We start from the raw sequence: 15,294 nt of genomic DNA on the forward strand, positions 1-15,294 counted from the left end.
TATCAAACTTGGATTAACATCAAATGTGTATTCAGATATATTCGATTTCAGTGTGGATTTCAAAGCGGGTATAGTAATAGTAGCTCATTATAAGGATGGCAAGTTTTATATATATTACATTTCAAAATATAGCCATCTCCTTTTAGATATTTGTTATTCTACGGTTTTATTTCTTTCTGGGTGAATTACAAAAAGAAAACAATGGGAAGAAAGGTTCACGTATAACCATATCGATTTTATTTCAAATATATGATTAATATGAACAAATGAAGAGATAACAACCATTTTACATACTTTTGTTCGCTTGAATTTTCAAGACACTGTTGTTTCTCTAAACGGTTCAACCTGAATATCCCCCTTTTTGGGTGGATTTTTTCTGCCGCTGTCGTGTCGGTCTTGTTTCGGTTATAAGTGTTTTAATGTCCCTTATGTTGCTTTTTTTTAATGTTACCGAAACATGATTTTGTCTCTCGATTCCTTTTGTAAAACAACTCTTTCAAATTTTCTGTTATCACATATTGCATTATATTCATATTCAAGCAATCATATCAGACGTAAAATACAATTTGTAAATAAATGCCAAACTGAAATTTATTGATTGGTTGACTGTTCGTTGCTTAACGGCCAGTGGCAAATATGTCATGCATGTTCAGGACGAAAAACCTTATGAAACATTTGCAGTCCCCTAGTTCATAAAGCAAGTTCTAAATTAATAGACAGGGCGAGGTTTAGGTTGTTTATGTATTGCAGTACGATATATCATTCGTTAGAAGCTTTAAAAGAAATCATTTTAATTGTAGCTTAATATGATGTTTGGTAGAATAAGAGCAGCATCAGAAATCAATTTTGATAACCAAAGACGAATTAAGATATAAATCTTCTGAAAAAATAAATAGATAAAGCAACAAAAACGACTTACAACGAGCATTATCAACTAATTTAATTAGTGCTAAAGTAAAGGATACAACCCAAAACATGAGAAAATGGCTGTGATATAAGTATTGTGACTGTTAAAATCAATTTGAAAGTGATTTTTTTCTCTAAAGAAACCGATAAGATGATTGACAAAACTATTGTTTAGGAAGGTGACTTTTATAAAAAAAAAGTTTTTGTTTGTAATTGCCATTTGTTCTTTGGTTGTAATTTTTTCACATGAAGGAAAAATTGACAGAATTGATAGTTTTTGTCAGTTATTTGACTATTATTTAGCTGTAAGTAACCATTATTCTACCTTCAGCTATCAATATTTTTTAAGAAAGATGAGGGCTATTCTTTAAAATATTAGACAGTTAAAGGTAACATAATGGTTTCTTACAGGCAAATGATAGGCCAACCACTGTAATAAAGAACGGGTACAACAATAGAATGGCGTCACAATAATGTTTTAAGTGATAAATATTCGTTCATTGTCATTGAACATAAATTAGGCCGTTCGTTTTCTCGTTTGATTTGTTTTACATTGTCATTGAACATGTTGAAATTGAAATCATTGTCGTTTCCACTATAATTATGGAAATCATTTAATAACACTTTGTTTGATATTGAGCTTGATATACTAACGATATCGTGATCTTATGATAACGTATGTCACAAATTATTTTTGTACTAAATTTAATATTCCAAAGATCACGTTAACGTGAGTATATCAAGCTCAATATCAAACAAAATGTTATTAAATGATTTCCATAGTTACAGTGGAAACGACAATGATTTCAATTTCAACATGTTCAATGACAATGTAAAACAATTCAAACGAATATTCAATGAAGATACAATACAAAATCTTTGTAAAATTAATACATATATAAAAAAAAAGATGTGGTACAATTTCAAAGGAGACAACTCTCCACAAGAGACAAAATAATACAGAAATTAACAACTACAGGTCATCGTACGGCTTACAACAATGAGTAAAGCGTGATAATTTTGAATTGATAAATAGTTTTGGAAATTGAAAACAACCAAAAGCAGATGGCATTATAACAGCAAAGACAAACCAACCAAACAAATTTTTACACAAGAAACTTATTAATTGTTGTTTGACCTTCAATTCAATGCTGTTGCCTTTAATTAAATACGGGACGCATTTTCTTGAAAAAGGGAATAGTTCTTTTACAGTTTATAAACGTGTACATTTCGTATTCACCAGGCGTATTTAATTTATTCAATAGTAATGATCGCGACATTTTCAATTAATTTAAATGTCAGAAATACTTGTTTACACCTGAAGCATTTTAGATTATAAATTTATATATGTCAATATTTATGGTCAATAATTAACCTAAATCTTACGCTTATTCAATATTTCCATTTGATCAATTATGTTATAAGTTATCTCTGCATTATTTAATTTATTTAAGTGTTCTTTGTAATCTGTCATATTTGTCATATATGTATATACCTTGTATTATGCTAAAGCAGTGTTGTTGTTAATGCAATAAAGATTCATTCATTCAGTATGTTTAATTTAATACACAAGCGTGGAAACAATTTCTCTTTGATAAACGTAATCATTCTGAAATCTAATTTCTGTTGACGAAATAACCATTACAAACTTTGTTGTTAGCAACGAAATTTGGTATTTAAAGAAAAATAAATTGATATGCAAGGACTCCGTTTGGATATGCCAACGAGAGCACATGAACTGCGTTCGGATTTTCCATCGCAATCATATTTGGAGTTTATTAAATGAATTTGGACTTTACCAATTTGTTTATGTTTATTGTATTGAACTACCGACTTGTGTGTGATTAAAGAGCTAGTACCCCGCATTTGAATCTTTTCAAAAGACGGAATCCCACTCGACGCCGTTCTGGCAATGTTTTTAAGGAAAATACAAAATTTTCCTTCATAAATATACCACAAGAAATACATGTATGTATAATAACGTCATTAGAAAATAGAAAAAAAGTGTAGTAATCATATTGAATTACTATCATACAACAATCAAAACTTTGCACATACTATCAATATAGATACTAGTGACGTAGACATGGTAAATGTACTCAATGAGCACCTGAGATCACCCCTAGTTTTTTGGTGGGAGTCGTGTTCTTTATTCTTTAGTTTTCTATTTTTTGTCATGTGTGCTGTTGCTTGTTTGTGTTTTTCATTTTTAGCCATGGCGTTGTCAGTTTCATTTAGATTTGTGAGTTTGACTGTAACTTTTGTATCTGTCGTCCCTCTTTTGCATATACATGTACTATCAATATAGATGACAACATGGTCAATGTATTCTACTTGTGACAAGGTGTTCTTTAGGAAATTGAATGTTGACCAATTACTGTTCGTTTAAATAGACTGTTTTTCCTATTTGCACTTCAAGTCTGCGTCCACATCAAATATTATGTTCACTTTTAAATGTTATTGATATACTTGTTTCAAGATCCTTATGCTTATCTTTTTTACTGCAAATTCCACATCTTGATTCTAAAAAACATGTTATTTAAAGATTAAAATTTGGTTTGACTCATTCCAAAAAAAACCATTCTATTAAGGTAAAAACGATGATTCTAATTTCTAGTAATTATTATATATCTATTGATGATAATAGTAGGCATCTGTTGATAATTTATTTTTCAGGGATAATAATTTTCGCTGATTAAGGAAAATTGACATGTTAATGAATATTTAATTGCGTGGTTTTGCATACCAGCCGATTGAAAATTTGTTATTTATTTGTCGGCAATGAGTGATTAAAAAGAAACAGAAATATTATAGGTAAAAGTGTCAAATATAAGAGTACAGCAGTCAACATTGTGTTATAATCTTCATCACAACAAAACAAACATAAATACCAACAAAGAAAAGAAAAAAAAGTCATATAGACGATGCCCATTAGCAAAACTGGAACATGATAATTAACCACAGCAAAAAAAAACCACACACAATAACGGGACAATAAAGTACAGAGCCACGTCAAATGAACTAAAGAAAGACTAAACAGTAAAAGTAATAATCTACAGAGACAGCTCAAAATAAGAACAATCAATACAAAATCAGTTGAAAATAATTTTACTTCTCTGATCTATACAAAGCAGAAATACAGTTAACAAAAATACAAAGTGGACGTTGCAGCACAAATATACATTCGCACAACAAAATGAAACCACGTGCTGATCTGAGAGTACTCGCAGTTACTGACAACTAGATTTAAGTCAACATTTAACAATTAATTACAAAAATAACATGCATCTAAGACTAAAATATCAATCAGTATACATCCAAAACTAAATGGATTTAATGTTAAGACGTCATTACATGTAACAGCCATGGGAAAACTTGACCAAGTGAAATGCCATTATCGACATATTGTAGAGCCATGAATGTGCATACATGTTTGAATACAAAAATGATATTTAGTCTGATTTAATTTACTAAAACCAAAGTCAGTATCAATACCAATAAATCCAAGATTTAATTAAAGTGTTGAATTGGTAACCTTTTAAGAATAAGTTTATAATAACCTCTATTGGTTTACCTGGATTATATCTTATTTAACTGACTAGGCTGTTTGTTAATGGGTTTACCATTGTCATTTTGCTTAGTTTCTTTTCTTTTACTATTTCTTTTTTTGTTTATGGGTAATTTGAGATTCGCCTTTTGTTTTTCAATTAAATCTGCTTAAATTATGGTATTGGCCTTTGTATGAGCTATTGACGACTTATATAAAAATAAAAGTGAGTAATACGGGGCAAAATATCTTACCCGGCCTGTATCGTAGAACGAACATCTGACAAAAATCCTAAACCTGACCTAAGTCATTCTTAACTCGTAGTTTTGTCATTGCACCAATATATGGTGGCAAACTTCTCAATTCTCGAACCCATTAGTCTTACTTTGTCTAATAAGTACAACTTCACAATAGGTAAGGAAATCAATAGGAGGAGGTTGGACAATATCGTTAAATAAGAGAATACAGTTATATATATATCTTATACAAATTCTATATATGTGAACAAATGTATGCTATACCAGGCAATGAAGATTAAAAGAAAAAGTAAACAAACTTTTACACTACTTTAATATATGAACATGTATGTATTACAGAAACATTTAAAAAAAAAACAATTGACACCGCTACTTGTTTACTGTTTCGTCACATAGTGTCTCGAAACACAGAATATTTTTTGTATTTCACAAATTAAAACTCCTTAAATATTTTAAATATTTGACAATGTTTAATAAATGAATGTCACACAACCGTTACAGGCAAAATTGGTATAGTAACAAATAAATGTTTAGCGTTCATTTCGATTAAGTGTCACCAAATCCAGTTTATGTATGCATCCTTTCCTGATTATGTGGTCGAATCGATTTCTTTTTCCAACAAATCAGCCTTTTAATCAGTTTGCGGAAATCAGCTAAACAAAAGACGTATATAACTGGGTAGAAGAGCGGATTAAGCATAACCAAAAAGTTACAGTACTTAAACCAAAGCAAAGTTGCTTCACTAGATGTCGTGCATAGCGAATACACGAGCATAAATGCACTAGGCAGGTTAGCCACCAGACACAGAAAGATGACGATGCTGAGGGTTTTAAATGCTTTTAGCTTCATCTGGACAGCAAATTCTTGAAACAATCTAAAAAGTATAATTTCCAGAAGAAGCACTATATCGCTAATACTTAGGTTTAAAACCAATCTTTTAAATCTCAATTTCTTTTAGATCTGAAGATTTTGCTAATGCGACAAGTGACGACATGTTAAACATTAATGCAAAAACACAAACTATCATAACAGAGAGCATTTCTTATTGTTTAAAAAAAAAATGGTCGTAAACACACTTCCGGCAATGAATATGAATACAATGTATGTCTCACTTGTAGCTAATATATCACAAAAATATATTTGTATATGACATAAGATAAGCTAAATCTTATACTTAAGGTGGTACCTAACACTTTAACTAAAATTAATTTGGCTCGTTTAATTTTCTTAAAATTTTGACAAAGTATTTACTTTGACCCTTTGACATAAATATAAAAATTTCAAAAAATGTGAATCAACCGTTTTATCAGAAAAGTTACACTGGTTATATAGCAGTTTGACAAACACTTATTTTGATCATTGAGAAGTTTAATATTCCCTTATGAACAATAATTCATTAAAACGGTCTGCTGAATTTACAGAGTAATCTCCCTGTAGTGTTAGGTACCACTTTAAGTTGAGAAAATAATTACCAGTGACTATAGTAAATGAGCCATAATCATGATCTATTAAGTGACATAAAGAACCTATCCAATACAAATATACTTAACCACAAAATGTGGGATAATTGTTCCAAATGATGCCTAATTTCATAGAAATTCAGATGATATTGATTTTGGATAAAATCATATTGTAAATTCTTTTTTTTTTCAAATTGGTATCCAACGAATGTTAATGAACCCACAGTATTGTTAGAACCATCACAACTTTCTGTATATTTGTACAAAGTATTCAGTTTTATCATTATTATCCATAAGGAATTAAGTAACAAAACTGTCAAACTTTAAGTAAGGTAAATTAAAAAAGGTAAACTACTGTGGACTCATTATTTTTCGTTGGATACCAATTTTCGTCGTTTTCGTGGGTACAGATGAACCACGAATTCAAAAGCTCAACGAATTACACATAATCTATAGGTTGTATATGCACAGATTGGCTAAACCACGAAATCAGATACCCACGAAAATGCTGTTTTTCCTCAATCCACGAAAATTGATACCCATGAAAATAAATGAATCCACACTAACTGACAGAATCAAACGTTAGACTTTATCGATCAAAGTACTAAGAGGAAAATAGCTGCCTGATATTTCTGACTTTTTACAGATTTCCAGAATATTTTTTTTTGTGTTTATCACTAATGAACAAAATATATTGTTTATTTATCTGGGATATTTTCGTTTTCGTAATTAGTTCTAGAAGGCAGATTGACGAAAGAAAGCTAAATTGAACGACGAAGATCACTCATTCTTTCAAAAATCAGGTCAAAACCAGCAATTAAGTTCACTTCATCAAAAATACGGGCTTGGGATTTATATCATATGTACCTTTGTATTACAATGATTTAAACACATTTTTATTAGTGGAAAGAAATCTGCTCAATATATAAAATTTCAAAGTAGTTCATTCTTTTTTTTAAGTTCTCATCATTGGTCTTGTTATATGTATATATAGTGTACATTTGGTACTAAAGTACAAACAGATGGCATCTGACAAAATGGAAACAACGCTTACACTCTAAGAAAATAAAGAATCTGTCAGAAAAACAAAATTACTGTTAGTTCAATTTTCACAAATATATTTCAATCTCAACAAAAATATGCTTGAATAACTCTATATATCAAACTGAATCACTATTCAAATAGTACCCAAAGCACCGTATAAGTATTTCCTGAACATTTAATTAACGTCATTTTTTGTTTTGCTTTTTCATTCAATGATTATCAGTGTCCCGCTGTACCTCTTCTTTGATATTATTTGAATCAATAGTTCTACTTTGACAGTGTTCGGATATATTCGAAACAGTTTTTAAATCACACTCGGATTGATCATTTGCTTCCGATCTTGTAGAATGAACGCTGTGAACGCACAAAATTGTAGAAACTTTTCTTTCACATGTAAATCTGGGATCATTCTCACTAGAAAGGAAAAGAACAATGTTTACATATTCTGTTCAAACCAATTATCAACTAACTATTGTATCTTTTAAGACCTTATCATTACCTTCTACCGGTTCACAATACCATTTTACGTGATCAGAGTTGTGCTCGATTATTATTAAAACATATAAACATAAAGATTTTGTTTGAAACTAATATGTCCTATTGATCTTAACTAATAACCAAATACCGTTTTATAATTTGATGATACATTTTCGAATTACTGTCTTACTTTTCAAATTGTGGGGATTCGTTATTTTCGTAGGTATCAATTTTCGTTGATTGAGGATCACTTACAATGTCGTGGAATTTGATTTCGTATTTTTTGCCAATCTTTGCATACAAAACCTAAAGACAATTTGTAATTCGTTGATAATTTAAATTCGTGGTTCACCTGTATCCACCAAACCCACAAGAATTAGTTAATAAATAATAGATGCAAGCTATTCTTTATTGTAGTTTTAACATGGGTAGGCATTATATTCGTGATTATTTTTGCCCGAGCGATATCGAGGGCTAAAATAACACGAATATAATGCCTATCCATGTTAAAACTATAATAAAGTATAGCTTGTATCAATTATTTCGATTCTGATTAGGAAAATAAAAGGTAATTTTTATGTCAGATAGGTACAAGTGTAACGCGTTTGTGTAGGCTCTTCCATGAGTCTCCTTTTTTATGTGTAAAGAATTAAACGGCTGGTACTGTGATTTTTCAGGGCCGGGGAGAAGCTTTGAACAGCCAGCATGAATCTTTGACATATCTACGTCAAATTTGTCAATTTCTGAATGCAACACATTACAGTCATGATAAATGAATTAGTAACACCATGTGCATCATTTAATAGTTTTTAACGTGTTTAGGGTTAATGAAATATAGTAAATGCCTGTTAATTTGAGAAAATTTATTATTCTGCAGTAGTCAATATACGCATGTGGAAATAAAATTATTGGATTTAGAGCATGGGTTTGTTCACAAAGCGAAAGAAGCACTTCATATAAGAATATCAAACGAATAATAATGAATCCACAATAAACGTTTTTCGCAACAAAAAACAACTTTTAAGAACGACAGACTGATGTTTCTTGTGACAAAAACATGGTATGAGAGACAAAAAGGGGTTTAAACGAGAACATCTGAAGCTGTCATATGTGTGAGTATTTTGTGTACGAACTTGTAGACCTTTTCATATTTTTGTTGTAGTTGTCCCGAAGGTAGTATACTTAATTCAGAAAACGCAGTTGGACTATTGTGTGTACGCATTTGTTCTTAAACATTGCAGCATAATATAACTGTGTAAGCCATAAATAGAAAAAAAAAGTATTAGATTTTTGAGTTGCAATCAAATCCTCTCAGGATTACTATGACTACGTTATTATTATTTTTGGATACATAGAAGATTCACCAAGAGATCAGTATTTCAGTTGAATAGTAGACCTTTAATGATGTTCGCATATTTTATTTTTTTTTTCCAGATTTTTTATAATCCTCTGGTTTTATCCATTTGAATTTCTTAAAAACATTTGTCCATGAACCCCCATTTTTCTATTTATATATCTTTTGCGTGTATAAAAGTCTTATAAAATCTTTTTCTTTTTTAATAGTTTTTGGGAACTTTAACTTGTCATTGATAAGGCTATAAAAAATCAAGAGAGAAATTTTCCGGCAAAAATTTCAATGGCTGGTATTTCGAAAACATTATATATATATTGACCTCTATATATGTTTTGCTTTTTTGATTCCTTGATTAACCACCTATCATTATATACTAGTTTTATGAAAAGCTATTTATTTTGAAACTGCATAGCAAACTTTCTTAATATCCTCCTGAACTAGAAATAACAAATATGCGTGATGGTGTTGAAGTAAAGATTCTAGATCAGACGTTGTTAATTGTGTAAATTACGTTTTAAAATGTTTTTTTTATTTGTCTTCGTATAATATTTACCTTTGCTATGTAATCCATTGATAGTAATATACCTTTGGCGTATTTATACATCCTGACATTGTGTTATTGTGCAATGGTATTGTTTATTAATTGTCTATCATTTTTGTTGATGTGCTATGTCTAAAACCATTTATTTTTCCTTGTTGACATAGATGTTTTAAATCTCTATTCTTTGTTTTATATTTTGACTACTGCTTCAAATCTGAAATTAGTCAAAACAGAAAGAATGCCAAATGAACATGATGAAGGCTTATATATAAAAAACAATGTTTTATTTTGGTCGTCCGTTCTCTGTCACGTCTAAATCAAGCTGAACACCTTGAAATACGTTTCATAGTTTTGTAAACATAACTATATTATAAATCATAAGTATTAACGAAGACCTTCTTTCACTGCGGACAGAATTATTGAAATATAAAAAAGAAGATGTGGTATGATTGTCAATGAGACAACTATCCACAAAAGACCAAAATGACACAGACATTAACAACTAAAGGTCACCGTACGGCCTTCAACAATGAGCAAAGCCCATACCGCATAGTCAGCTATAAAAGGCTCCGATAAGAAATGTAAAACAATTCAAACAAGAAAACTAACGGCCTCATTTATTTAAAAAAAAAATGAACGAAAAACAAACACATAAACAAACAACAGCCACTGAATTACAGGCTCCTGACTTGGGACAGGCACATACATAAATAATGTGGCGGGGTTAAACATTTTAGCGGGATCCCAACCCCCCTAACCTGGAACAGTGGTATAATAGTACAACATAAGAATGAACTATAAAAAATCAGTTGAAAAAGGCTTAACTCATCAGATGGACAAAAATACAAGTAGACGTGGCCCGGTACTTATACCTCCCGACACAAAAAGACACAATGAACAGCTCTGAGAGTACTCGCAGGTATCTGACAGCTAGTTCAAAGCCACTAACAACTAATAAAAAAATCATGCAACTAAGACTATATTTACTTCGTAAGGATGTACTTAGGTGAAATTAAAAAAAAAACTAGAATTTAAAATCACATTATAAGTCGGAAGAGCATTAGTTAAGTAAAAAATATTGATAAGTCATGGAGCTTCTTATTGAGATATTTGATTTACAAAATAAAGCTGACTTGGACTTTTATCTTCTATTTGCATTGTTACTATTTGGGTCTCAAATCAAAAGAAAATATATCAAGAATCTGCTTAAATTTTGGTAAATGACTTTTCAGACCTATTCAGTCTTATATGGGAAGAAAAATGGGTGTAATGGAGCAAAATAATTTACCATGTATCGTATTGAAAAATACCAAGGAGTTCAAATATCTGACACAAATTCCGAAACCTCACCTGAGTAGATACTTACATGATGTTTTAAATATCATGATGTCATTTGAACGCAAATTGTGTGTAGTCTTACAAACACGTTAATTGATTCTTAATGAAAATGATTGGTTTGTTAAATTGCAGACATGTACGAAGTAGTTAAAGATAATCACCATTTATCTGTTGGATGATTAACTAATGTTCCATTGATGATTAGTGTTGTTGATCCTCCACCGTCCAGGTTAATTGCTTGTACGAATCCATAGTCAAGAAGGACATCGGCAAATTCATATAGAGTCATTCTGTAATCAAAGAACAAAATATAAAATGTTATAGAAATTAAGGCATTTCTATAATAATCAAAGGTATAAGACTTATCAGTGACGCTCAGTTTAAGAAATTAAATTAGTGTGCATGCTGGAGAATGTGTTCTCATTCGTGTGGTGTATGCCCTTATATTCTTACAATTATTGGTTGGAATGTGCTATGTCAAGAGCGTGTTGTTCAGTGGTTGATGTTTGTTGGTGAGGTTTATACATGATATAAATAAGACCGTTGTTTTCCATTTTTGAATTGTTTTACAATAGTCTTTTTTGGGTCCTGTGTAGCTTGCTGTACGGTGTGAGTAAAGGCATCTTGTTGAAGGCCGCTAGATGAACTATAATAGTTCATTTTTTTTATTCATTATCATTTGAATGGAGAGGTGTCTCATTTGGACACATCTTCCTACCTATATTTACGACGATTTTGTTTATTACTTTTAGAATTTTTATTATTGTTTTGTTTATTCCTTTTAGTTTATATATTCTATTTTATTCTAGTATTTTGTATTTTTAGGGAGGTTTCAGCCTTTTGGTTTCAATGTATTACAAACTACAGCTTTTAATTCATTAAACCAGACGGTTTTCGTGTGGTACGATAATCTTTGCTGACCAATATTGACTCTGTATTTTAAACAGACAAGAAACCACAATGTAGTAACCATCACTTATTTTAAATTGACAACGATCCCTTGACAATATAAGTTTGATTGAGTGAAAGTACTATAACGTTGGCGTCTTGGTGATTGGGGAAGGAGGTCTTCGATTTTGTTGTATGCGATGTTTTGGATTTTTTTCTATTTGTTTTTTATTTTAGATTCCATTTTGGTTTTCAGTTCTTTATATATTTGGTCCCACTAGTCTTCATTACCTTTTTGTTTGTCTATTTGTCTCTTTTTTTTAAACCTATCCACAAGACGTTAATCACGAGTCTCATAACGTTATTTGAAATAATCTGCTAATCTTTTGAATTATGAATTAACCCACGATGTCCGAGTGACGATTAACAAAGGATAATTGATACCCCTCATAAGAGTGTCCAATTAATCACAATTGTTTTGCCAATATTATCATATAATCATTAATTATTCTTTTAACAAGATAATCAATTAATCCAAAATACAATCCTAGATTAAAAAAAATATCAAATAATCATTAAATATAAGGTCTGGTAATCACGTAATCACTTTGAAAACAGCCTAGTAATCACATTATCAAAAACCCCATAAAGAGGCTCAAACACAACATTATCAATATATAATGGTACTTACATGCTCACTGTTATGTTTTTCATCGCTGTAAAAATGAATGAAGTGCTTTTCCCTTGTTGTATTGTTGCTTTGTAAATTAATTGTATCATTTTAATTGGAACATAATTGAAAAAAATATGTATCTGTCATATGTATATTGTCAATGTATCTAAATAGGGATGCGTATGACTATGTCAAATCTTTTAAAACTATGTTCAATTTATCTGATAATTTAATAGACTTGATGTAGAGCTTGTCATGTTTTGAGATGGTCCATCGTTGAAAGTCGTATGGTGACCTCTTAATAGCTATGTTTAAATTCTGATTGTGATATGTTGGTCGTTTTGTTTCAAGGATACTAATTTCTACCCAAAGTACTACCCAAGGTAAGTAATTCATTAATGACATGTTTGAAAATATATTTTCTCAGGCCGTAATATTAATGCATTGTCTTGTCTTTGAAGAATGAAAAGTAAATGCCTTATCACAGATGTTTCGTAACATTTTATCACAAGTAACTCGACGAGTGGCTCTTTTGATGAAACGGCATCGGAATTCGCTTCCGCGTTTTCGTCGGATTAACCTTTACTTTATATGTAGTGCTTTGTGGCTCTTCGATTGTTCGTTTATTTTTTATTGTCATGATAGTGTCTGTTTTTAGAGGGAAGTTTTTGATTATCTTATTAAGAAATGTAAATCCAGGATGCATTCCGACGAATAAAAGTGTCGTTTTCCTTTTCTAATGTTTTGCAGCACTGTTTGATACTGCTTGTTGTGGCCTTCAGTTCCCGTAGGTACCAACAGTTTAGTCATCACTTCTTCGGTGCTAGCCTGTTTTTTTTTCCAATAAAACTAGTATTTAGTGTTCTTACTATTTTGATAATACAATATAACCTGAAAAAACTATTGTGGGCACTTTTGGATTCGATGATATCGAACATGTCAAATTTTGATCTCAAACGAACCTTGTGAAAGTCTTAAAAGAAGACTTGTCATGCATTTATTATCATTAGTAAAGAAAACTTGATAATAAGTGTACTAAAATATACAGCAATAGCAAAATGGAAATATTGAAAACCCTGGTTAAGATTTGGGGGAAAATATAGAAAATAAGGACCAATTAAAGACATACTCATTTACAGATAGTGTAATCTGTACTTATGGATTAATGTCCAATATATTATTCAATTAAGAAATTGAAATAGTTTGCACGTGAAGACATTATAGTGCAATCTTCCATACGTTTGCTGAAGTTGTGAAATATATGTCTTACTAGAACACACCCGTATATCGCGCGTCCGTGTCTGAATTAAAGTATATAGCTATGCGCAAGGATTATTTTAGTATTAGTATTGTCATCTGATAAAGTCACGCTGATTATAAGATACACAGTTTTCTCTGCTTTCAAATCTTTCTGTTTGAACCCGTCGAACTGGAACTTATCAATTATTGATAATATTAATTATTTGGAAAACAAAAGGTCCTGGAACGGAGTATTTTTTAATCAACAGCATTGTCCTATATTAGTTATAAATATTTTATTCGCTGTTTTACGTCATGCCCGCTAACAAATTGAAAACTGTATCTATACGCCTTATTTTAGTCCAGATTTTTAGTATTCGTATTGTTATCTTATAAAGTCTAACTGATTAAAATACTACAATAGGTAACAATTTGACGATTAAGTAGTGTCAACCCTGTGATTATGGCCCGTGTAATACTATATAGCATATTAATCCTGAATACACCGTTTGGTGGTGCGCTTGTCAGATGCGGAACGTACAGATAAAGTAATCGGTAACAGGTGAATATACTATTGGCATCGGTATCGGACTCGACCCGGAACTTATTAATTATTGGCAATATTGATTACGTGGAAAACAAAAGGCCCTGGAGTGGTGTAATTTTTAATCTACACCTTTGTACTATATTAGTTATATATAAAGTTGAATTCTTTGATTCGTCGTTTTTACGTGATGACGGCTGACAAATTGGACCTCGTAATTTTAGTATTATAGATATGTGATAAAGAATGGATGTATAGAATGTCTGCTTTTTGCAATAGGTCTTGGTAGGCATATCATAAAATCCCTTTGAATGTCACACGGAGTTTCTTTCTATTTTACAGTAATTTTTTATTAAATCGTATTGAATTCTACTAGAATAAATACTACATAGTAAGCGTAAGTGATTAAATTTATAACAAAAACATTTTTGATATGAATATATTACCCTTTATGTTCGTTGAACCCGTCAAGCTGCATTAACAGAATGCGTCCTTCTTCATCATGTCCAATAGCTGATCTTGCTGATAGTATCGTTTTGGAATACATTTCCATTATTTCTGTAAAATATTCTTACAGCTATTTCTAGCAAAGTATTCTGAACAAACTTTACTTCGGAAAATAAAAGATAAGCTTGGCACATTACACTTTCCATTCATGAGTTTGAGCTTTTGGTTTTGTCATTTGAAGGGCTTTCCGATTTGACTTGGAATTCGCTATTTTTGTTATTCTTCTTTTTACTACAGACAAATGATGTGCTACGGTGAAAATATCAATGTTTAATACTGCCTATCTAGTGTCATAGATATTACTTATATGACTGTAGTAAAAAGTAGAATAACAAAAATATCTATTCCTATTCTACTTTTTACTACAGTCAAATGGTGTGTTACAGTAAAAATATCAATGTTGAATACTGCCTATCTAGTGTCATATCTATATGTAATAAATACATTAATTTCTTAGCAATAATTTACATAAATATATGGCCGAACAGCTGAAATATGCCCAATAATGTAACTCAAATA

General features: G+C 30.7%; 1 protein-coding gene across 1 annotated transcript in view; it reads right to left on the bottom strand.

Annotated features, from left to right (window-relative positions):
- Positions 1 to 7,059: 7,059 nt before the first annotated feature.
- LOC139498173 (N-acetylglucosamine-1-phosphodiester alpha-N-acetylglucosaminidase-like) overlaps positions 7,060 to 15,294 on the bottom strand; it is a 38,700-nt gene continuing 30,465 nt past the window's right edge. Inside the window, exons 6-8 of the mRNA XM_071286506.1 lie at positions 14,715 to 14,826; positions 11,086 to 11,214; positions 7,060 to 7,628 (exon numbers count right to left, since the gene is read on the bottom strand). Of these exons, the coding sequence (XP_071142607.1) occupies positions 7,424 to 7,628; positions 11,086 to 11,214; positions 14,715 to 14,826 (446 nt within the window). The 3' untranslated portion in view covers positions 7,060 to 7,423. The remainder of the gene's footprint in view (positions 7,629 to 11,085; positions 11,215 to 14,714; positions 14,827 to 15,294) is intronic.

This window comes from Mytilus edulis, chromosome 12 (genome assembly GCF_963676685.1).
Source record: "Mytilus edulis chromosome 12, xbMytEdul2.2, whole genome shotgun sequence".
Lineage (NCBI taxonomy): Eukaryota > Metazoa > Mollusca > Bivalvia > Mytilida > Mytilidae > Mytilus > Mytilus edulis.